Raw genomic sequence first — 25,628 nt, 5'->3', positions numbered from 1 at the left:
GGCAAGTGATAAAGTTCTTAAAGGAACTCCTACCTCAGGCAATTTTTTCTCTCTGAAGGTCTTGCAGCTCAATTCTATTTTATAACTTAGGTCTTGCTTGCTTTTATCCAGGTCTTAACAATCTGGCATGAAAACACAATCGGATGATGCTGATAGTTGCTATTGATTCACTCACTATAAACTGGGGCCTTCTAGGGTGGCTGTGTTAAGAAAAAACAAGTGCTGTGAGTATGAGGTGCAAGCTGATTTGCTGTACAGGAAAAATTCAAAATGTCCCTGTGGTTAAAGACAGCATGTTGCCTCCTACTACTCTCCCCTGTAAACTTCATGGCAGATCTTGGGGTGAGCTAGGATTGTTCTTGCAGATACTGTTCCTGGCTTACTGTTTCTCAGCCTGAGTGTGTCAGCAGAAGGATGGGATGAACATGTCTGACTGAGGCTGCTTCATTGTCAGCTGAACTGAGTAACAACAAAATAAAAGCCTTAGGATTTTGTCCCTTTCATCTTATAGGGACCTGGCAGCTAAACAACTGCTTATTAGCATGGGAAAACACTTCCTTGAGTCTTTATGCGCTGCCATGAAGTAAGAGTTCACAGTGGTTCAGGAATATCTATTTGTAAGAATTTGTGTTCCAGACCTGCTCTATGTTGCATCAGACCAAACCAGTATTTGTCAGCTGTCACTGTTTCCAAACAACTTTAATTCAGATGCACTCACTCGAAGGAGATTTAAAGCCTCATCAGAAGCTGATGGATATCTTCCCATAATCAACAGTTAAGTTCCTTGGATTGTTGTTTGTATGTCTTGGCACTGGTATATTGCAAAAGCTGCTAAGCTTCTATCTCACACTGTATTCTGTTATATTTGATAATATGGGTGTATCCACTTCCTAGTGACCTCATCACTATTTGTTTCCTGGGGTCCTTCTCCCTCAGTTAGTTTCTTTACTTTTCACCCTCTTTACCCTTCCTTTGCTAGGGATAAACTGCTTGTTGGCTTCCAGTTGCATACCATTATTTGTTGCTGTAATTCCTGAGTGTTTGCAGCATGTATAATTAAGGCCTCCTGTGACCAAAGCTAGCACAAACAACCAGGAATGTTCATTACCGTCTACCATAGTGTAAGGTCTTTCAAGAAGGCGGCTGAGATGCTACCAACAGAAAACAGAAAAACAAGACTTCTAGCCATTTTAATGAGTCAGACAGTCCCTTTATCTTGGTGATTATAATTCATTCTGAAAAATACAAGACCAGGAAAATCTATGTGGAAAATTAAGCATTCTGCTAAGCAGCTTTTCATTGGCCTTTTCAATCACATCAGCCTAAACCCTGTTTAATTATACATGAAACAAAGCTTCAGAATATGTAATTTACCTGACTTCTCCCCCAAAGCTTCCAAAAATATTTTGCTTTCACCCAGACCGAATTTATTTTCTTAGTAATCACAGAAAAATTCCTGTAAAAACTAGGAGTATGTTCTCTCTTGGAAAGCTGGTATAGCTCCAGTGATTGAACTAAAATCCTTAAAAGTATGCAAATTTTCGTAACCATAGCTGGTTTTGAGCTCACATGCACATGCTCATTCACTATTTTTTTATGCACCTCCTGCAGAACAGTGATAGTAAGTGGCTGAATCTACAATTTTTCTCTCTGAAGTGGTACCAAATCATTTCCATTTCTCAGATCTTCAAAATACTTCTGTGCATTATCAGAAAAAAAAATGGTTTCCTTGTTGCTGTCATCAACAAGAGATACAGCAGAATTCCAAGGAAGTAACTCGACCATGGCATATCAACAGCTAAAGAGAGAGAAACGGGCAATCATTTGCACTGTTGAGGAATCACACTTGGTAAATTTGCCATTAGTTCACGTTGGCTCTTAACAAATAGTTAACAATCCAAAGAAGTACAACATCTGACAATAACATGGAAATCATTAACATGCTGTATCTTAACCCATTATCTCAACCTTCGGAAATGCTGTCACTAAAACAATATGCATTTGATGACACTATTATCGCAAGCTATACCAATGTATCTCACTGAGTTGCACTGCTGTAAGGAACGTGTAGCAAACAAGAAGCAGTGAAAGGAAAGCAGTGAGCATCTATTGTTTTTCTTCTAAGAATGATCTAAATTCTTTCTAAGGCCTTCACTTACGCATCATTCTAAGAAACGAAGCTAGACTGTAGTATGAATGGATCAAAGCAGTATGCAATGTTTCTTTTGCGTGATATCTTCCTTTCTCTTCAAATCCCAGCCTGTTTCCCTGCTGATGCTTAATAGATGCTTTGTAATCAACTTCAGCAAGTACAACCTGCTACTTAGAGCCAATCATCTATCTGTTTACAAACTTCTCTGCAGCTTATATGTTTACTTACACGCATAGATATGCCTGTACGTGTGTGTACAGGCTTGATAAGTATTTTTAATACTCTGGCAGTTTTAGGTATGTTCCGTCAAATAGAAAGTACTAGTAACCAAGGAAAAAAATCACTTTTCTCACATTTTAGATGCTGCAGGTAAAATTACATTCTTATTAACCATTCTATACTAAACATTACGTTCTTATTAACCATTCTATACTAATACATAAGTTAATCAATAATGGAAAGGCTCTTCTAAAGCAATCAAATTCCTTTAAATGTTCAAAGCATCTTTTCCTTTAAATATGAACTCAGTAGTTTGGAAAAATATGAATATGTAAATATCAAGTATTGAGAAGTCTGACAGTTAAGAATTTATTCCTTCCTTTAGTCTAAAAACCTATGATGTGATAGAAAATACATCACTGAAACCAGTTGACTCAAGCCAACTCTCATATAAAAAAAAAAAAATGTTCCTGAAACACAAGCCATACTGATTATATAGCAGTAAGAAGAGAGGACAGGGCAGGACAGTTGTGAAAGCCAGTGTAACATTAATGAAGACATGCTGATTTTTATTAGCTGGGCCAACATCTGCCACACGGGAGCTGGAAACCGCCAATAGAAAAGGAACATCATTCTCTAACACTATTTATGGTTCCTGCTGAAGTCAGTAAATGCAGAAATCTGCTATGCTGGGTTTTACAATGTAACATCTGAGACACTTTAAAGAGTCTGACATGGCATCAATTACCTTCAATAGTTCAGTGAAGCTGTAAAGTGAATGGTAGTTTCCGTCATTTACAAGTTGATGAAGTTACTTGGTTGATGAGGTCAGAAAAGGATCTGCAAACATGTTCAGCTGTAGAAAAGAACTCCTTCTGCAAAGCAGATTGTTGAGCTGAAAAGCAGAACAGATTTTAAGTCTTTCAGAGCATTTGGATGCTGCCAGAGCCTAGAAAAGCTTTTTATAAATCTCTAATTTAAGATAACTCTGTAGAAACAGCAGCTTTTTCCATCATTCTCCTTATTACATCCTCATTACCAAAAGCGAGGCATCCTGAGTGTTCAACAAAGCTCTGCTGTGTACGATCATTGATTACAAAGGGATTTTGTACTGCTGGAAGTCTGCCTGGGACTAGAATCATAGTTACAGTGCCACAGTAGTCGCAACAGAAAAGACCTCCAGTGCCCTCACCACTATAAGTTTGCTCCATAATTGACTGCTGAGACTGATTTCCTCTTACGTGCTTTGACTCATCCTGTTTCAAATTAGTCCAACATTAGGAGCTATATTCCACCTTACAGAAATATTTTCTACCTTACAGTAAAGAGCTGGAATACTTCTGCAATGGCAAAGGCAAGATTCTGAGTTTCCTCTCAGGGTTAAATGATTATGAACAATATTATAGAGTAAACTGGATGAAGGTGAGAAGACAGTGTCAAAATAACTGGGAGAGCTTATACCTGGTGGGGCTTGGAGAGACAATGCATCCTTCAGTTTCATCACTAGCTGCTGCAGTTCCGCTTCCTCACTGACTTCCTTCTCATCAGGTGGTATCTGCACTGCAGCGGTAGTAAGAACTGTGTTCCTCATGGTGCCACTGAGGGAGTTTTCTGTCAGTTCAGGCAGATATATTTGATTCTCTTTTGCTTTTTTATACTGTCCCGTAAAAGGTCCGTTGCTCTGCAGGGACACTGACTCCAGTGGGTCTTCTGAGAACATAAAGTCCACTGCAGTGGGAACCTCAGGTGTCTGTAAAAGCTGCATTCTATTTGCAGAGTTGGGGGGATTCAAAGATTTCCAGTCTGCACATGTTCTGGAAGCAGGCCTTATTTGAGCAGGATTTAATCCACCCTGCATTCTCCTTTCCAGCAGGACATAAGGATTTCTTGACATCATATTCTGACACTGTGCAAAAGGATGCTCTGATGACTGTAACATTGTCTACAATAAACAAAACACAGAAACTACATTGTGAAAATAATTTATATTTTGGTTTGCTGGTACTACTAAAATAGGTAGGAAAATAACTTTGGGTCAGAATATTTTTTTTTTAAATTTCTGGTGAACTAAACCAATTATTTTCGCAAATAAAATATTTTTGTGTAATAAAATAAAACTTTGTGTTTGAGTTTGAAGAAACCTATGTGGCCAATTTTTCCCACAGTTCCAATCTGAAGACATATGCTTCAATGCCATTGACAAGTGGGAATAACAATGTTCCAAGAGTAAATTTGCAAGAAAATTATTCTAAAAGAATTGAACTAAGGGAAAAATATGTGTTTATACTAAACACATATCAAACACCTCACACGTGTTAACATTTGAAATTCCAAAACTAGGTCAGTTGTCAGGCCACAATTGTACTTGGAATTTTCTAGGCAGAATACCATTCACTGCATGAACACCAAGTCTGATGTAACTGGGATGCACTGAGCTGACTGTGCATGCGCTGGACACTTAACTGCATGTGTGCAGCCAGTCCTGCATGTTGTGGACAGGCCAGTGTCATAGCATACACACAGGATGGTATGACATGCCAGGTCATACTGGACTCCATGGGCAAGTGATATAAAGCTGACCAAGTGTGCACAGCAGATGTGTCTGGCTTTTCTCTATGTTTGACCATCCCTGAAAGACACTCTAAAAACAGCATTGCAGAAAAAGCTACAAAAATGCTGTAGGTGGCAAATCTGTATGCATTCCCTGTGAAATAAGGGCTTTTTTAGAACCTCAGAGATACTTTAAATGAACAAGAGTCAATACAATTGAAAAGAAATAAAATATTTTCTGTAAGAGGTCTGTATTACATCCCAGTACAAGACAGCAATTAGGAATGACAAAAGAATATTTTATTTATTCAATGCCAACACAGGATTCTTCTCTAAAGAAAAGATTGCAAGGAAGTATCTAACACTTCTGTTGGAAACCATTTTCTCACTCTTATTGGAATACCCTCTCATTATTTTCATTGCAGTAGTAGCTAAACATCCCAGACATGGATATCTGTGCTAGATGCTAAATGTATACAGAATGACAAGGAAATCCCTGCTGCAAAAAGCCTATCTGCTTTCACTGAAGACAAGAACCTAAGATGACTGAGCAGACAAATGGAAGGTGCACGAAATGGTATCAAGAGTGGTGGTCTGCAGGAAAAGGAATAGTTAGTGTTCAGTAATTGCCCATAGCTGTGAAGATTTGTGGTATACTTATCACTATACCTTTACTTCGTGCTTCATTTGCTGCAGCTTCATTTGCAGGTTTTCATGGCTTGCTCTCAGGCTTTGGAGCTTTGCCTCTATTTTGCAGCTTTTGTCTTCCTGGCAGTTGTGAAGAAATTGCATTTTGTCCTTCCATTTGTTGAACTGCTTCTCCATGTACCTGCCAGGGACACAGGAAGGGTGGAAATTTTGCTAGATTACACACACACAAATACATGCAGTCACGGAAAAGAGCAAACACTGTATCACAAACTTTCTCCTCTTTGTCAGCTCAGGAAATTTTTGTCAGCTTTGGGGTTAGAGGCCAATATTTCAGGAACTGGGCTGAATCCATGGAATTAGCAAGAACAGGAGTGTTCTAGATGAGGAAAGATGTAAGGTGAGTGGAACTGTGGTCAGGACTGAGCCTTGCATATTGGTGTTTTACCTTTCCTACAAAGGTGGCTGTAACAGGAGAGACATTATAGCAGTCCCTCTGTCTAGAAGCAAACTACTTATGGCAACTCCCTGACTTGCAAAAGAGTCCCATCATTTCCCCCTGGGCAACAAAGAGTAAAAGCAGCCTCTACCCCTTTGATGGAGTTCCTTCTTGCTCTTGGTATTCTATGCAGCTTGTTTGATGACACCAATAGTTTCTGCACAGGCCACTTGTCCTTGAAAAGATACTGTGATTTTTGCAATTAGAAAAGCCGCCCTCCCACACACACCAAAGAAGATTTAGAAATTACCTACTCAGAGCACAGTATGACAAAAATACCGCCTATATCTTTGTTCTAGAGTTGGGATTTCTCTAAGGAGTCAGGGTAGAAATACAGTTTTGTCTTCCCCATGGCTGAGGTGGAGACAGGCAGAAAAGCTTGTTAACACTGCAGTAATAAACCAACTGCTTCGTATCACACAGCTGAAATAGTTATCTCCTGTGCCGTTACATCCAGAAGTTCATCTGATTCACTCTTTTGGGTATGCACTGGCTCACAGACAAGAGCCCTATCAGTTTCACTGGAATTATGCAAGATTTGTCTGAATGGGACAGCAAGTCAGACCATTTAAAATTAAAATTAATATTACAGTGGTCCCTTATAACGGCACTTAATGGGTCTTTACTGTAAAATGCTGACTACCTTCATCTAACTCAGAGCCCGGTTCTGTGAACAGGCATATAAATGCTGGAAGTTGGTCCACAAATAAGAACAAAGAGCTTCCCATGAGTAATGTGGTTCATCCACCCAGTTGTATGATAAGCCCTGGGTCAGAGAGTGATGCAGTATTTCAGGAGCAGGCTTCCCAGATATCCTCTCAACTATTGTTAATCTAAACAAAAGCTGAATATCTTTGCCATATGCTCTGGTTTTGGCTGGGATAGAGTTAATTTTCTTCATCGTAGGCTATGGGGCTATGTTTTGGATTTGTGCTGGAAACAGTGTTGATAATTACAGGGATGTTTTCGTTACTGCTGAGCAGTGCTTACACAGAGTCAAGGCCTTTTCTACTTCTCACCCCACCCCACCAGTGAGTAGGTTGGGGGTGCACAAGAAGCTGGGAGGGGACATGGCCGGGACAGCTGACCCCAAGGGACCAAAGGGATATTCCATACCATATGACATCATGCTCAGCATATAAAGCTGGGGGAAGAAGAAAGAAGGGGGGATGTTCGGAGTGATGGCGTTTGTCTTCCCAAGTAACCATCACATGTGATGGAGCCCTGCTTTCCTGGAGATGGCTGAACACCTGCCTGCCAATGGGAAGCAGTGAAGGAATTCCTTGTTTTGCTTTGCTTGCGTGCGTGGCTTTTGCTTTACCTATTAAACTGTCTTTATCTCAACCCATGAGTTTTCTCACATTTACTCTTCTGCTTCTCTTCCCCATCCCACCGGGGGGGAGTGAGCGAGCGGCTGTGTGGTGCTTAGTTGCTGGCTGGGGTTAAACCATGACACCATATTTCTTTCTTTTCCCATGTGAGAACAGAGAGTGCAGTAAGGACACAGACTTACAATGAAACTGCAATTGCTTTGCTCTAGTCTTGGAGTGCCCTTGTGTGAATTTGGAGCAGCAATTGTACATTGACTTACTAGAATGAAACAAAACAGGAACAGAGGGAACTGAACATACTGAAGGAAACAGAGTAGATTCAGGATCAAATTCTACAATTCACTGTAATTCCATTGGTTTCAGTGGTCACAGACATGATTATATCCATAGCACATTCATATATAACTACAAAAATGAAGGAGGGGAAAGCAAAAGTGAAAGAAAAAGGTAAGCATGGTTGCCTATACACCAACTTCCCCCCCCCCCCCCCCAAACAAACAAACCACCCAAGTAGTTTTTAGTTCAGGAATTAATATTTTATTGTGTCAAAGGTTTGAATATCAGAAGGGGCTTCTGTGATAATCTAAGTAATGGAATTTTTACCAATAGTTACTGTATTAAGCCTGTAGGCTATTTGACTTACAGCATATTTTTTAGAAAGATATCCTACCTTGATTTAAAAACCTCATTTGAATTATTGTATTTGTTTTGATTAAGCCTTATTCAGAGAAAAATTTGGAAAAGTATGCTATTTTGATATTTTTATGTGAATGAACATTTTTTCCCTTAAAAATGACCTTAGAAATGTAAACTAACAATTGCAGAAATGCTGATGAAAGCAATTGTTTTTTCCAGTGATCTCCATTTACAGTTTTTGTTGCTTAGTTTTTATCATTCATCCCCATTTGACATGATTTTTTTCTTAAATCTCAAAATCTCTAAAGTATGGAAAAATGATTTGTCTTCTAGCTGTTCACTGGAGCAGCATTGCCCACCAGTCTTCAGTCATTGTACTACTGAATTTACCTACCTGCTCTCTTTGTGAATGCTTCTGATGGCTTCATGCATTTTCAATGCATCTGCTTCAAAAGAGGCTATTGCCTGTAACAAAAAAGACAAAAGTATCTGTTCATAACTTTATCAGCAATAACATTTCATTTTCTATGCAAATTTTGCTATAAGACGGCATGGCAAATTTGGGATTTGGTCTGTTTTACAGATTTACTAGTTAACTTCTTTTATTTAACTGATTGCAATCAACTGATGCATTAAAGTATTTTTAATACCTATTAGAACAGACGGAAAAAATTTACTCTATAGAATTCTTTGTCCTATGAAAAATTCTAAGTGTATGAGAATTTGTTTTGTTTTAAATTAGAACAAAACCCTCATTCCCTGGAATTTCTGCAAAATGGAATATTCTGATTTGGGAACAGTCTCTCCCAAGTCACACAACTGCTTTGGGACAAGGAGATGGATGTAGAAGAGAGAAGAGAAACTCCTGGTCTTTGGATGGATGTAGCGGTCTCTGAGCCATGCAGGGGACAGTAGCCTGGAAGTCAGGGAGATGAACAATTTCCAGTTAAGCTGCTTTAGAGGCATGGTATAAGCTGGGCTGGAATCAGGGCTGCCACGAAATTCTGAGACTAAGAGCTGGGTCCCCAGGACCTCCAAGCTCATGGATTCTATTAAAAGCTATCATTGGACTTACAGTCTGCATCTTTTTAAGAAACGTTGAAATAATCTGCACTATAAGATGTTGGAAATCAGTATAAAACTGCTCAAAAAGAATTCTCAGCCCAGAGAGAAAATGAACAAGAGAGCAATGCATGTGACAGAATCCCGCTACAGTGATGCAAGTCCCATCTTGCTGTCTTCTAAAATGACAAATGCCAGCCATCAAAATTATATGCTTAAGCAATATATGCCCACAACTTCTCCTGCAGATATGTGCTGGCTGGCACTATACCTTGAGCTGGGCAGCAGAGTCCTAAAAGACAGGTCTTCCAAAGGGCAGCACAGGAGTAGCAGCCAAAGGAGTGACCTGACACGCACAGGCTAGTTCTCAGTTACTCCACCCTTGGCTTCTGGGAAGAACAAGACGAGTGGATGACACAAACTGGTTTGAACACAACCCAGTGTTCCCTATATTCCGAGTATGTGCAGAGCTACCAACCCTTCAAATAAATATAAAAACAAAAAACTGCTATGTACTTATTTTTATCTACACTGTCCTACCCACTCCTCTAGCATTGTTTCTATGCAGGGAACCTGGAAATGGATTAGTGGAGAGCTTTTATGCATAAGCTATTTTAGTTGGAGTGGACACTACTCTGGGTTTATCCTCAAGAAGGGCCCATTCTGTCCTCTTGCTATTGCCATGGTGACAAAAATGGCCTGAGCCTAATAAGAATTAAGGCATCTTTCCTTGACATTTGCTTGCACTAGGAGGACATGATGGCATTTTTTACTGTCAGAACAGAGAGAGGACTCCAGTCTTAGGTAGTCTTTATGACTGCTCTAAGACAACTCAGAAAAAAAAGAAGTAACAGAGATTCTTACAAGTGCTTCTGAAGATCATGGAAGTCAAGAAGTTAGTTGCTAATCTTGGGAGGGTATCAAATTCAAGCTTCACTAAGTTTTCAGATTCCACATTTTTTTCCGTAAGTGAGAAATTAACAGAAAGGTGATGTTGCCCATTACATTTCTTTTTCATTGATAATTAGAAGGCAACTAGATAGTTAACTTGGTAGGTCTTCTTCACAGTTTTAGCACTATTACAGCTTCATGTTTTGCTCACCTGAGCTTTTGTCTTGCCTTGCTCTGGTGTCTTGCTGTTATTATCACTCTTCTGCATTACAGTTCTGTTTTCAGATATGAACTTGAGTGACTTCAGGACAGGTCTGTCCACTGGGAAAGACAGGTTTTCAGGGCCAGGTAGTAGTGAAGCACTGGGTTCTGCAGGGGGACTGTATACCAACAGAGAAATAATGAGTAGAGAAAGGATCAAGCCTTATATGGTTTTGGTGAAAGGTCTAGAGAACAAGTCATATGAGGAGCAGCTGAGGGAGCTGGGGTTGTTTAGCCTGGAGAAAAGGAGGCTGAGGGGAGACCTTATCACTCCTTACAGCTACCTGAAAGGAGGTTGTAGCGAGGTGGGGCTCAGTCTCTTCTCCCAAGTAACAAGCAATAGGACAAGAGGAAATGGCCTCAAGTTGCGCCAGAAGAGGTTTAGGTTGGATATTAGGAAAAAATTCTTCGCTGAAAGGGTAGTCAGGCACTGGAACAGGCTGCCCGGGGAAGTGGTGGAGTCCCCATCCCTGGGGGTATTTAAAAGAAGTATAGATGTGGTGCTTAGGGACATGGTTTAGTGGTGGACCTGGCAGTGCTAGGTTAACAGTTGGACTTGATGATCTTAAAGGTCTTTTCCAACCTAAATGATTCTATGATTCTATGTTACTCAGAAAGATCAAAATAAAATTAATGCACTGTAAGCAGACAGACAGCTATGCTGTTGACTGAGCAAGAAGAATGGTTTAGCTACGCCTGCTGGCACATTTTGGCTGAAAGAATGAAATTCCTGAAAGCAAATTCCACTTTCTCAACCGAATCTCAACAACAGGTTCTTCTTTCCACCCATTTAGTATCAGTGCAATTTGCTGCTTCTGTTTTTTGTTTCCTTTAGCCAAGAGCTAAATACATTGGAAAATTCAACTACAAAAAGATAGCAAAGGGCCAGATATCCTGCTGTTCAGTCCATTCTATGCTAGGAAAAGCCCAGGTACTTATCAGCCTCACAATGACACCTGTAACAGCAGCCCCAAATTCTTCTTTTTCTCATTACTACCCAAACATTAGGTAAGCAAAATCCCACAGAATTACAGAGAAATCTTGATTGCTTACAGAAGGATTAAATGATATTCAAAATGAAGAAATGTTTTTTGTTGCTGAAAAGTGGGTAAATATTAGCAATGGAAAATGTTTTGCATTTCACCACATTCTGAAAAACAAACACTGAAATAACATTCTCTGTGAGAATCACTGTAACTGTCATCCATTAGTCTTACTGTATATAAAAAAATTGGTTTCTAATAGCAATGTAGTTACCTAGCAGTGTAGCACAATCAAATTTTATAAACAGATTTTTCTCCTCCTTCGCACAAGAATTAAATTAATTCTTTTAGAAAGGAGTAACCATTTTTTCCCTATTTCAGTCTCACTGAAGCCTCATTTGGAGAACATGTGAGATGCAAGGGAGTTGCTAGATCTTTATACAACTAGGGAGGAATCTTGCACTTCGTACATTTGTAGAGCTTATGTCGTATAATCACTCCCTCATGTGGATCACATGTGGAAAGTATTCACAGTTAATTTCCAATGAATTTGTCACAGAGGTGGTGCTTAAAAACCCATGCAATTGTGACAGGTACTAAATACTTGCAATCCTTGACCCTAGACTGAGCATAAGAAATAGCATGGAGAGAAAGAGAGGACATAAGGGAGGAGGGAAGGAAGACACAAGCATGTTATATTTTATAAGACAACTGGTCATTAGGTTGTCAGCATGGTAATCATGGTTAAGCTACAAAACAATGTGCAGCAACTTCCCATTTATGCTTTCCCTTTTCAATGGAAAATCATGACATGGTGTCTGTCATAACAAAATCACTTACTCAGAGGACATAATCAAGCAATATCCCACAGCCTGACGTATTATTCAGAGATTATAAACTAATCAGAAACAGAAACTCACAATGTCTTTTTGTGAGTAGGGAAGCGCCTCTCCTCCACTATCTCCAGAGCCGTCCTTCTCTGAGCCTCCTTTCTTCTACAGCGCTCTTGAAACAGGTTGTTCCTGATGGTGCGGAGAAAGTGCTTTGCATTCGCCTTTGCTGACATCTATTGGAATGAGGGATAATAAAGAAAGGAGTGAATTTTCAAACAGGTGCTGCCCATAAGTAGACACAGTCCAAGGCAAAGGCAAGACATAAGAAAGCAAAGGTCCACCTGTTCAACAGTTGAAGAGGCTCATGGCTGCTGTCTGAGCCCTAGAAGGGGAGCTGAGGTGGATGATGATGCAAGACCACAGGCAAGAGCAGCTCCAATTCTGTTAGGTAAGGAAAACACTCTGCCTGGGCCAAATTCAGGCAACCTGGAAATGCCTAATACAGGATTTTGGCAGTTACAATGATTAAGCTCACAGTCACAACGATAATTCTGCCTGACTAGTATCTAAGTTCCCTCTTGATCTATGGGAAGAAGTACTTTTATACTTGTATGAAGTGTTAATAGATACAGCCTTCTGTGCCTCATGTCCTCCTCTCATACAAGACAGTAAAAAACCACACTTCCATTTGTCACAGCAGTGTCCAGCTCAGGTACAACAACTAAGCTCAGTAGCTGCATTATAGGAGGAGACAAACCAATTCTGCCCCAGGAAGCGACTGCTGCAGAACATGGGGTAAGCCCTGACAGACTGAACAAGAAAACACAAAGAAAACATACAGCATGCTTCCTAGTCATTTCTCAACATGGTAATAACATTACCACAAGGTGTCAGCACGGTAAGGAAAACCAGTGCTGATATTTCAAATCCCCACTCAGCAGCCCACTCCCTGATAAACACAATGTGAAAACTTACCCAGCCAAGGAGAGCATCTGCTAAGAGTGGAAGGTACGGGAAAAGTGGCTTACTACTGATTCTTGTATGTCCCACACAAAGGATATAAAAATGGTATCTGTCATAGTGAGTAGCTTATCTTTTTAATTTTGGTATAGATTTTGGCCATGAAAGTAATATTTACACAGTCAGTGTTAGAGTAGGGCTTCATAAAGGAAACCTAAGTTCAGTGATCCAGTTGCAATATTGCAGCAACAATGTGGGAAAGCTCAGTGCCAGACAGTATAGGAGAGGAAGGGGACTTCATTTTAAAACAAAACTGATTCCACTCACTCATACTCACTCACTCACAAGCACTAACATACATGTGTCCAAGTAGTCTTTCCAGTGTTCACACACCAAGGCGTATGCATACACATGGTATGGACATGATGACTTACAGGGACATGGAGGACAAGAGATGCCAGTTCTCCTTAAGCCTCCTAGGCTCCTCTTAGTGTGACCATGTGCTGGTTTTTGGATATGCCTTTAGCTCCTTTAGGAGCTGGCAGTGATTGTGATCTTTTGTCTCCTTATTTGGATGTCTTATAGGTATAGGTTTTGTTCTTTACCTTCACATCATCATCTCTTGTGATGGCATCTTCAAATGGCAGTTTGTCCTTTGTTTCAGGCTGCCTTTTGTTTTCCTGATTTGGCTGTCCTGAGAAGCTGTGCATGGAAGTGCTGTGATCTTGCTGACCAGCTAATCTAGGTTGCATCATCTTCTGCCTTGTTATATCCCTCCTGCCCTTCCTTCTGGTGCTTCCACATCCACACACTCCCATTCATGCTCCGTTCACACTGATTTTAATGTCTCTATTAGACATCTCTACCTGAGGAGATCAGTTGCCATTTGATTCTCCTACTTTCTCACAGATGGAGGATGAAGAATATTTGGAGGAATGAACATATATCTGTTATTTTTAATGTAGATATTGAGCATCCAGATATAGTTTCTCACAGTGTTAGCAATAGGGTTTGGTTTTCAGAAAGAGAGGGATGAAGTAGCTACAGATAATGTTCCCCCAGACAAAGGGTGACGGCAAGAGCAGTCTAACTGACATTGTTTACTTTTGGTGCAGACACTGGCTACCCAGATATCTTTCATGTTAAGTGCAGGGTTTCAGGAAGGAGACCATGAAGTACAGCTTACTAGGGAAACTTTCATGGGTGCTTTTCAGCTCATTTACTGGAACGGGAGAAGATACTGTTATATAGACTCACAACAAAACCTATCTGCTGCTGTGGGCAAGATCTGGAATCTCCTGCTCAATAGGGAAGCTGATCTTCCAAACACAAATTCCCAGTGTTGAACTTCACCACTAGTGAGATGAAAGCACAAGTTGCCCCTGTAATGGAGCCCAAGGAGGTGAACGTAGTTGGGCCCGTGCTGCCTCTTTGTGCTGCATCCCTAACTGACAGAGACAAATGAGTACAAAAAGTTTACAATAAAGTGGAAAAGCTCTGTAATAAAGGAAACCTCCCCACGCAGGAGTTTGTACAGCTTTAGGATAAATTAATTTCTGAATGAGTCTGCATTGGGATCAGGAGGAAGGAGCACTGGGACACACTGAGGGCCCTTTCCACAGATTTAAGGGTGATTTGCAAATGGCAAACTTGCCATAAAACTCCTTGGGAAGAGGACTTGCACTATGACATTTCATGGCTCTATTCAGTTATTTCAGAACAAAACACTCCTTCTAAAGTTAGAAGCCCCCTTTTTTCCTTTCCCTGACTCACTGTTCCCAGATTATTAATGCTAATATGTCATGGCCATTATGGCTAATACACACATAATTTCATAATCAACGTAGTTCAAGAGTCTACTTCCTACTTGCCTACATGGAGAACCTGAACAGGGAAATGAATCAGTACAGTGGGACTCTACCTGCACACAGTGTTCCACAACAGGATGTGACCTCTTATGTGGTTTGCTGAGACGGCCAGTGAAAAAGCAGACTTGGCAAAGGTCAAAATTGAGGCACTTCAGGCAGCGATACCTGTGAGGGAAAACAGAAGGATTACGTTACTTCCCCACAAGTAAGAACTTGGTGTAAGTGACCTTGATTACTGAGAAATCCAGATCCCTGGGTTCTGAAATGCAGAGAAGCACCTTTGTTAGAATAATGACTTTCCTCAGCATTCTCTGAATGCAAGAGTTATTTCGTCCAAATGACAGTGGACTATTCTCCAGAACCCACTAATGATTTTCATATTATTTATTTGCTGCATCAAAATTCAGATCAAGGAATAAACCGTTGTTCTAGTACCTTTATTGAGAATGCAGTTACATCTTCATATGCCTCTTATGTACCAGCTTATCTCTGCTGCTCTCATGGAACTGTAATATCACTACATTATTGATGTAGGATTTGCAACTTTGCAAAAGACTAAAAATGCAAAAAGGAAACCTGCAAGCTCACTATTAGTGAGAAGAGAGTAACAGTAAAATGCTTTTCTGGGCATTCTGGTCAGTAGGCAATGGATAGTGTTCTTTTTATACCATTAGGCCATTTTATACCATTACTTACATGAATAAGATGATAAGATGGGTAACTTAACTCACCAGTTAACACACTTGATTATGGAACAAAGGACTAAGAAATGAGATACACAGGCTTAATTGGCTTTACCACTGAACTGCCAGTTTACTTTCAGTAAGTCTCCACAACCATGTCTGTGCTAGTGAACTAAAGAGAAACAGGATGCAGGCTTGAGCACTAGCCTGTGATGGTTCTCTCTTTACCTATCTTACTTGTTAAATTAGATTATGTCTGAAGTTTGTTGCTTAATACAGCAGTTAGAGCCTGTAGGGTATGTCAACAATGGTAAGAACTATTTGTGTGCATGCTACAGACTACAGTAATTACTGACGCACCTGAGGCCTGTAATAGGGAAAATTTTGCAGACTCTGCATCTAGCTTGGTGAGAAACCATTTCTGTGGCTGATAATCTGTAACATGTAGGGAGCCACAAGAGAACAGCAGGCTCTGATCTCAGCCAAGACAGGAATTTTTCTTCAACAATTGCTGAATTCAGAACCTGGAAAAAATACATGTCTCAAGTTCAGCCATTTACTTGAAAAGAACAGGTGTTCTACAATTCCTAATAAAAGCTCTGATATTGGACTCCGCTAGCATAGATTTTCCATTCATGTAAGATGTTACTGGGTTCCAAACGTTTTGGAATAAATGCAGGAGTCTTCAGTAGTATCTTACTGAGCATCTTTTCTGTAGATATAAATCCTCCTATATTGTGAGACTGACAAACAGACCTGCCCCTTAAAAGTAGGTACTGGTGGATGTTATATGGTGATACACTTGCAATTTTAATCAATCAATCAGCAACATTCAAAATCATTTCCCAGGACATCAGAATTCACTTACCCCATGGAAACAGCTGTGAATTGCAATTTCCACACAAGAGAGAGTGCAGCTTTCTCCCACAATGGCTGGGATCTGCATCAAGAAGAAAGGCTCAGAAACACCTCGATAAAAAACAGATGTTCCCATCATGCTCTGCTGAGATGGTGACAGCACACAGATGGTGAAGCATCTATAGAAGTGCCATTTTACATACTGTTCTGAAGAAAACCTGTTCATATTCATACCATCAGTATGCAATTTCATACTTCAGTATGTGTCAGAATGATTTGCTTCCAGCTCACTTACTGAAATGGATCAACATACTATGTTGCCCTACTAGAATAGCGAAGGACACTGGGTTTGAACCTCAGGGGTCATTTGCAGATCCAATTTCCAGCACCAGTTCAGCTGGAAATACCTGTATGCTAAGGCATTTTTCTGCAACTGCAAGCTATTCTAGTGAGTACAGACATCTGAAGTTTGGAGTCGCTTTAGCAACAGCAGTATGCAGCTGTTCCCAAGACCTGTAAGCTCAGGCAAAATGAATGCACAGAGGCACTGATGCAAGTGGTTACTCTGACTGAGAAAAGCTACAGAATCTGATTCTTTTACCTACTTTGCATGGTAGCTCCCTACGTCCACAGAGTGCCCTACTGGCTTCAGGCCCATAATGTAATCAAACATAAAATGTATCAACCATGTATTTTTTTTTCTCCTAGATTAGGATACTCGTACAAGATCTGTTGTGTAGCAGCACTGCAGTGGCATTACCTGATTTAAGTCTGTTAGTAGGCTTCTCAGGGCACTACGGGTAATCAAGGCCGCCTTCCCATCAGGGACAGCATAAAACTGGAAGAAAGCTGAAAACAACCAGAGGAAAGAAACTGGAATCCTGGCAGAGCCTGAAGTGTCTTCTAGCTACTTATTCTCAAATTATCTACATGATGATTGCAGTCTACCAAATAAACCTCTCAAGAAAGTTTCCCTTTATTGTCTATCTAACAGGCACTCAGTGACTGCTGTGACAATACTTTCTTCCTACAGGCAGGAGAAAGACAAGGAAAGCAAGGAAATCATGGCAATTCCTTATTCTTGGCAGTTAAGACAGGTAAGGATGAAGGAAACAATGAGCTCATTTTCATGGCTCTAAGAAAAATGTTTAAATATGTTTATACAAGATATGCCCTATTTAAATTGTGAATTGTTAATTTCAAATTGTAATTTGGAAGGAAATGCACAATATGCAATGGGAGAGTATGAGGCCAATATGCCACTTGTGGTTCATTTGTTCTCCATTTTGAGCATTTAATTCAGGCAGAAATCTTTGTGCTACACATTGCGCTGGGCTACCTTTATCTGTTATACTTAGTTCTTTAAGCATTTTTGTCTAATGTTAAAAGGGCTCTAAAAGCTTCCTGGATCAAATACATAAAATTGTTTTCTGATCCCATGAAATTTAAAACTAGGGGTTTTCTGTTCTTTTCTGCTAGGCAAATAGAACTTGGCCTTCATTTTTAAGCTCTACTTATCTTAAAATTTTCTATGACTTGTTCTGAGACTCTATGCAAAGATGGCTATGGACATTGATGGAAAAGTATTCTTCTGCATCAGCCTTTCTCTACAACTAAGCAGTCAACATAATTTACTTTTTGCATGGCAGAACTGTGTTCTCTTTTAAAGTAAAAAAATTACACTGGAGATTTTTCTCAATGTTCAGTATTTTAGGCAGTGTATAAAATCATACATTTCCCACCTCTGTATTTAGCCAGTAGAGTGTCTCCAGAAAGGGCGATTAGGGCAGCTGCAGCAGATCTAGTTTTGATATAACCTGTTCCAGATCTAGGAAAATAAGATAAAAGTTACACTACATTCACCAAGAATGTAAAAACTGAAACCTCTAAAGTAAAAAATATTGCTATGTTGGAAGACAACTTCAAAATTCATATCCTTTTATATGTATATAACTGATGTTGCATTTTAGTGATATTTTATGTCTAGAACCCTTTGTCACTGAACATAACTACAGAGTTAACTGTTCAAGATACCATGCAATCATAAAACAAAAAGACAGCATCTCCTTCAAAGACCTCACATTCCAAGTAAAATATAATTTTTCATTTACAATACATGTCCTAAAAAAATTCCGCTCTTCATTGGTGGAAAGCCTTCCCAAATATGGAAGAGAAAGCAGGATTACAATCTGCTTTTTGTATTGCATCATCAGACAGCTTCACTGTGGCTCCAGATCTGTACTGAGCTCCTCTTGGGCTGATTCCCTTTAATTTTACTGCAACTCAATTTAATCAAAAGAATATATGCAGAAGCAGGACTTTAGTTTTGACCGTTAGATCATAAAGAATGTAGTTTAATTTAGAACCCAAGTTTGTGACATAGGCATGTAATGAAAAAAGGTTTCTTTATATGAAGACAAAGCACACGTGAATTGGAAACCATAATCAGGAAATCCTGGAATTCTATATTTAAGATATCACTTTTGCAAAGCAGTATTGCACTTCAGAATGCCATTACACAAAATTGTCTTCAAGAGTCTTTAGATAAACTGCATTTTTACAGAGCATACTGCATAAAGCTGCAATATAGTCTCTAAAGTATGAGTTGCATGGGAAATTGTTGGTCAAAAGTTTCTAGATTTTGAATTTATATATTTAGTTTTTCCAGAACTTTCATAGAAAAACGTCCAAGATTAAAGCTAAAGTATACAATCAAAAACCCTTATGATGGTTTATGTAAGCTTATTAAGTAAGCTACCACATAAACATGGAAAAGCCCTTATATGCTCTTGCCATGAAATACTTTCCAGCGTTGATAGTGGAGAACAGCACTCTACAGAGAAAACATGATTAGAAGAAAATTATAAGAAGCTTTTCCTATCCTATCCTATATACATGGCAAGAAACTTGTGAATTTTTTTTTAAAGAAATCACAGCAAAAGAAAATGACACACTGTCCTAAGAAAATGGAAAAGAAAACCAAGATAGTCCTGTTAAAAAGATTCTTCTAAATTATTTCCCTACAGTGCACAGAGATTACAAAATACTCTTGATGTTTCTAGCTTTGTTTTGTAATACACCAGTTTATTCTTAGTCTTAATTGATTTTTTTTAACTACAAAAAAATTCATAACATGGGATCTCAAGCAGTGGCGATCATATTATTAATTAACAGTGATTCAAGGAAAAGCTCCCCAGACCACTTAATCTCACTCACTTTCAGTAAAAAACTTTGCTCTGATGTAGAAGGGAATAAATTTCACCTGTGGTAAATAAATTCTACAATGAACTTAGCCCTTGTCTTTTAAATCTGATACAGTCACAAATCAATCCTGCCTTTGGTGAATTAATTCATTATTCACAAACAATACACGAGAAAAGTACACTCTGCAAGTTTCCTTATTATTCCCAGAAACTATTTGCTATTCGCAGGAGCTAGCTGATCAGCTTAGTTATAAGACAGTAGTTTTGTTTCATAGTTGGTTGATGAACTTTTTAAGCTGGAGAAAAACGAATAATGAAAAGTGACTGGCAAATTCTTGACCTATGCATGGATACCGTCATTCAAAGGCAAATATGGTTTCTTTTTCAGGAGTGTATCAAAATATCTTGGCAGTCAAAAGAAGAGCTACTCTCCGTAAAGCTGTTCACAGAAAAAATTAGCATGGACTGGCAGACATTGGGACTTCCAGATAATTTTGGAAACATTTTTCCACTGTTTCTCTGATAAAGCTTTGTGCCTCATATTCCTATAGCTGAACTATTCCCATTGTGTATACGAAGCAAAACACCATCAAAACAGGAGAGTTTCATACAGAAATGGTATAAGGGTGGTAGAAACAGACTTGGTCTAGCAGTACTTCACAATGGATTTACATTTGTGCTTCTTCTCACCTGTCATACATGGCAGCTAGCAGGCTCAACGTGAATTCAGCGGCTCTTGGATCTGCCTGGCCTGGTTTTTCTAATCTTGCCCTTTGGAACAGTTCTGTCAGCATTACAGAGAGCTGCTGCACTTTCAGAGAAATGTGCTTTTCCCTGTGGCTCTGTTCACTTGACAGGATGTGCTGAATCAGAGAAACATCAATCAAATCCACTGTGGGAAAATTAAGGGAGAAATGAATGAGGATTCCTGCCTTTTCATGAATGGAATCTCAACTTTTTTTATTAGAAGTCCCTAACTAAGACTAGTCTGTAAAATGAAGTCTAAAACAGTATGCAGCATAAAAAGGAAATAATCTGGGAAAGGTCTTACTGGGTTTATGGATGCAGCAAAACTTGCGAGGCTACAAAGATAGAACAGCTCAACTAAAATTCCCTAGATGTGATTTTGGAATAGACAGGAAGGGAATAAAAATAGCATGATTAACTGCATCCAAATTATAGGCCTAATTTTCTTTCTATGTATAGATAGTACAAAACTACTCACCATTCAGTACTTCAAAATAAAGCTCATCTGGGACTGTGGAAAAAATTTGTGTTTTGATGTAGGCTTACTCCTCTTGCACAAATACAAAGAGAAGGCGGTGCTATGGCCAAGAAAGGGGCAAACAGGCTGTGTTATAAATGTGCCATGGAATAACTAATATTCAGTGGGAAGAGAGAGCTATGGCTTCTTAAAAGTCACATTCAATACTGCAGAGGCGTGATCGATTAGAATTAACATCAGAAGAGAAAGATTGTAGTAGACGGAAAGTTTGTAGATTACTGAAGAAACAGAGAACCTAGAATATGTCACCTATGGTCCTTCCAGCACAGACGGGAAAACATCAGACCCTGGTGAATCTCAGTCTGGAAACCCATGTGCAATTCTGGTCAGCAGTGTTCAAGGAGGAGTAGCGTAACTGGGACAGATGCTATGAGTGCTTAGAGGAGACACGGAGGACTAGGCAACAGAGATAATGAAAACCAGTACCTGTCTGAGTTGGTACTTCCATGCTGTGACACATAGCACCAGGCAGATTTACCATAACAGGGCTGAGATCAGACTAAATAAATTCATAGAAGAGCATGCCCAGATGAAAAAATACGGCCAAGGCCAGCAGACTAGTCATCTTTCCTGTGCTACCCTGAAGACCTCACTTGCAATGTTGTGCATTTTCAGCAACAGACTATTTCAAGGTGGAAAATTCAAGATTTCCATGCATTTTAGCTCAATATGGAATTTACATCCAGTAATTTCAAAGCGAGCTAGGTGACCAGGGCTTTGTTCCATAATTCTTTGCTTGCACAGAATTCTCACTCACTTCAAAGACAGGGAGAATGGGTGCTAGCCAGGGTTTCTCTAGTCTGTCATATTTTACTTTGTTCTCATTAATACTTCTAGTATTAGTAATAATGCCTGTCAACGCAGTTTCAATGATCCATGATTATTTCCAATAAATCAGCTCCTAAGAAACACATGAGAATTCAACATTTAACAAGAATAATAATATACAGGCAAAGATTCATAATTGCCAGTGATGTCTACATAGCAATGTTGCAGATTGAAACAATAATTTGATCCTCCCATGCCTTTAGAATTTTACTAATGTATTTTCACTGACATTCAAAAGGGAAAAAAAATCAATTTGTATGTGAAGTACTATCTAGCTCTTAAGCGCTCATAAGGCATTCTGAGATTCTCAGGTGGAAAATGAGAGAGCAAAGTAGCATAATAACTCATGGTGACAGCAACACAAAATTTGTACAGGTTCTTCTCCCTGTCAAAGCACAGGATTCTCTTCATCTACTAACATTGGCACAGACTTTGTACCGAGCGTAGTTTTAGGGCTGTTCTGTAGACGGAGTTCTGAACATCATTGAAAGCCTCTGTGAAAGAAAACAAACACACATTACAATAGAGGGGTTCGTTTAAAAAAAAAAAAAAAAAAGGAAGGAAAGTAAAACAAATTGGTTAACTAAAAATTGAAATAACCAAATTTAGACTTGATCAAAATCCACAATACTTTGAAGGAAAATTTTGAAAAAGTGAAAAAAATTAAAATATTTTCTTTTTTTCCCCAATAGCTTTGTGGGGAAAATGGTCTTCTTATGACCAGTGACATGACGAGTTGTAAAAATAGTATTTAAGATAGAGAGCACACCTGCTCCTTTGGGAATCAAGTCTATTCATGGCCCAGAAAAAAGGATATGCACTGTGCATGCTTTTAGCCAAGATCAGAAGGAAATAATACTTCTTCAGGCAGAACAGTTTCTTGATCAGAGATGCTCTTCTGCAAGGAACAGTGTGTCAGTCTGCACAGCAGGGTTATTGTTTTGGATGCATATTGTTTCAAGCATTAAACAAATTTTCTGTCAAGATCAACATCTGGGACTCTCTCGGAAGAAGATAAGCAATTTACCAGAGCAACTGGCTTTTGACATCTCTGCTTAGTGATTCCACTCAAGCTGCTCGACTAAATCCCATAACCTTACATGATTTCAGCTCATTCCCTTCACATCACTAAAGGATGTTTTCCTGAGTGGGAAGTAAGGGCTTCCGAACATGACCTATATCTCATACTTTACACATATACCTAGAACTTCAAGACAAAAAAAACCCCGCTTGTTCACAATAGCTTTAGAAACTAGAAAGGGATTTATCAGTTATCCTCCTGTCCTCAGAGACTCTTTCTCCCTGTACTTCAGAGAGGAAGAGTTACAGTTGATTAAGGTCAAAGACAAGCAACGAATATGTGTAACTGAGTAGAAATCACTCACGAAACTCTCTACCTATTTAGTCTGGAAATAGGCCAATCTGTGTGCAATGGTTTCCCACAAATGTACCAGACTAATGTTAATAGTCAGCAAATTACGGGCTCTGCTGGTTCCCAGATGCTGCCTAAGATATAGAAATAAGCCAATATCTGCTATACCATCTGTTTAGTCCTGCTCTTGTCATACTAGGTTTTGTGATATTATTTGGAGATGTAGTGTAGCATGTCATACAATGTGAAAAATTAGTTTTGACTTCCATGCATCATCAGTTCTCTTTCTTCAGTAAACTGATCCAAAGCTCTTTGAAAATAACAGAAAGACTCCCACAGTTTTCAGTAGGCTATGCATTAAATTCCAAATGCTTATTTTCAAATACAAATGCTAGAAACATACACATAATCCAACTCAAACACCTTCCATGTGCAAGATGACTTTCAAAGTGGAGGGAATCTGTTTTAGTAGCCATCTGCTACTCACTTCAGGCCATCCTTACAGACAAAATGTGACCTCGAAGTAGGGCATCCTGTGCCTGTCAAGCAATAGTTCCAGAATTAACTTGCAAGAGCACACAAGTAAAACAGCAGACAAAGACAAAAAAGCCCAAATAAAATACAAAATATTTTAGGATTATTATTTATGAGAGGCTATTTAGAGGCTATAAACTCATTTCTCATAGGAATGGAGCTTCCCCTTTGGACAGAAAACCAGCATGTGATCACTCTGCACTGAGTCAAATTTCACCTCAAGACTCATAAATGCCCTTTGCTGAGAAGCTGACAAAGGAATTCCCACACATATAGAAAAGTGTGCATTGTTTCCTGACGTCTCCAGCTGGTTACCTGCTAGTTCTGCATTTTGCGCTACTGGTTATGTAGCAGATGAAGTATCTGCTAAGATTTTGGACTCAAAAAGGGAGTTGTATGGCCATCCTTCACGCCTATTCTAGACTACGTGAAAAAACCTTATCCTATATTATAAATTAGGGAACATGGCCCCTGTGCGCCTGACCATTCCATGAGCCAAGGTGATAATGGCAGGGAAGGTGCCAGGACAGACCCAAAAAATAAAGGTAGGACAGCACAGCTGTGTAATTTGTCATTTATGTGTTACTGCACAGAGATTCTGAAAGTGGCATGACTTCACTACACTTCATCAGTTTCTGTCCAAACAGACACAGAAATGTCTCTTGAGAAAAGCTGGGAAAAAATGAGAAAAAACCTTACCCTGCAAGTCGCGATCCATTTGAAATGAACAGATGGCATTAGGCATTCTATAACGAAAAAAACCAAAGTGTAAATCCACATTTTCTAGACAGAGACATATCGAACTATTCAAATCAAACCTTTTAATCCGAACAATTTACTGGATGCATTTCAGAGATGAAATTAAACAGAATTACATAAAACAACATAATAGTTTTAGTGCCAAGTGCAGAGAAACTCCAGAAAATTGCATGCTCTGCATGGTCTCTGCTCAAGATAAAGTAGGAGTAACTCTAGTAACTGCAAAATTGTATCAGGGAGAAAACAGTCCCCAGAACAGTTTCGAATACAGGAAATGGGATCTTTCACTATTGAAGAGTCCAGTGTTTACATACAGGATTACTACACAGTCCATAGTGTGTAATTTCAGGTCAGAGAGGGCATACTTTTACACCAGACTCTTCCCAAGATTCGTTGATTGCAATTGCTCATAAGTCTATTTTCTAAAATTTTCAAATTGAACTAAAGTTTTCAGCTGAGCTGACATTATTTCTTTTTAAGCTAAGAATGAAGGAAAAAAGGAAGCATAACCGTGAATCTACTTCTTTACACAACCCTGAAAGGAGAAGTAATTATGTCCCTGATAATAACAGAAACTGAACGTCTCCCCTCAGGATTCATTTCATTAATGCTCTAAAGTATGTTATATTTTTAAACATAAAAATATAAATACGAATTCAGTGTAGTGGCTATCTTTAAGTTAATATTACAGTTGAAAAACACTAGGTATAACAGATTTAACTTACATGAGACTCCAAAGGCCACATATATGGCTTTTAGTGGGGAAAAAAAGGAAATTTGCTAGAATAAATAAAAATTAAATAGTTGGAAACTATCTAAAACTTAAACAATAAATTTAGTATTAAATCTGAACTTACCCAAACTTTCACTTTATTGCATTTTTCCAGTGAGAGTCGTTGATCATTTGTCATAAACATGACAGAATATTGGCCAATTATGAAGCATAAATATTCAATGATCTATAATTATTGAGTCTACCATAAACGTGCTGCTCACCATCTAAATCAGTGAAAGCTGCAACTTCGTGTTTCAGTCTCTAAATAAGCTATAAATATTTAAAATTATGGGATAAAGATTTGCTTTAATAACTTCTTCATTAAAGACTACAATGCCACAGTTTTTATTGAAGTCTTTCTTTGAAAGGAATACCACTGTTTCTTTTCCACTATTCTTCTGTTTTCTTCCTTACTAAGGTTTAGAGCTTGGACTCACC

At 39.0% G+C, this 25,628-nt stretch overlaps 1 protein-coding gene across 1 annotated transcript; it reads right to left on the bottom strand.

The window, feature by feature from the left end:
* Positions 1-1,338: 1,338 nt before the first annotated feature.
* Positions 1,339-24,476, bottom strand: DYTN (dystrotelin). Its single transcript, XM_009462295.2, has 15 exons — positions 24,356-24,476; positions 22,170-22,244; positions 20,328-20,529; positions 18,177-18,262; positions 17,195-17,283; positions 16,445-16,516; positions 15,937-16,100; positions 14,947-15,058; positions 12,153-12,298; positions 10,200-10,368; positions 8,430-8,500; positions 5,591-5,750; positions 3,833-4,313; positions 3,120-3,266; positions 1,339-1,798 (listed from the first exon to the last, which is right to left on the bottom strand). The coding sequence occupies exons 1-14, from the start codon at positions 24,399-24,401 to the stop codon at positions 3,163-3,165; spliced, it is 1,977 nt and encodes a 658-aa protein (XP_009460570.1). The 5' UTR covers positions 24,402-24,476; the 3' UTR covers positions 1,339-1,798; positions 3,120-3,162.
* Between the last annotated feature and the right edge of the window lie 1,152 nt (positions 24,477-25,628).

This window comes from Nipponia nippon, unplaced genomic scaffold, assembly GCF_047370975.1.
Source record: "Nipponia nippon isolate SJK-2023a ecotype South Korea unplaced genomic scaffold, ASM4737097v1 scaffold_5, whole genome shotgun sequence".
Lineage (NCBI taxonomy): Eukaryota > Metazoa > Chordata > Aves > Pelecaniformes > Threskiornithidae > Nipponia > Nipponia nippon.
This window is presented reverse-complemented; position numbering and strand designations above follow the sequence as displayed.

Bases quoted from the DNA above. Each gene is read 5' to 3' on its own strand.
- DYTN (XM_009462295.2), bottom strand. From the start codon at position 24,401: ATGCCTAATGCCATCTGTTCATTTCAAATGGATCGCGACTTGCAGG. The intron at 10,369-12,152 runs GTGAGTTTCTGT...GTTGGTATACAG, and splicing joins CCTACTCACAAAAAGACATT to TCCCCCTGCAGAACCCAGTG. The intron at 3,267-3,832 runs GTATAAGCTCTC...TCTGCTTTTCAG, and splicing joins GTCTCTCCAAGCCCCACCAG to CTCAACAATCTGCTTTGCAG.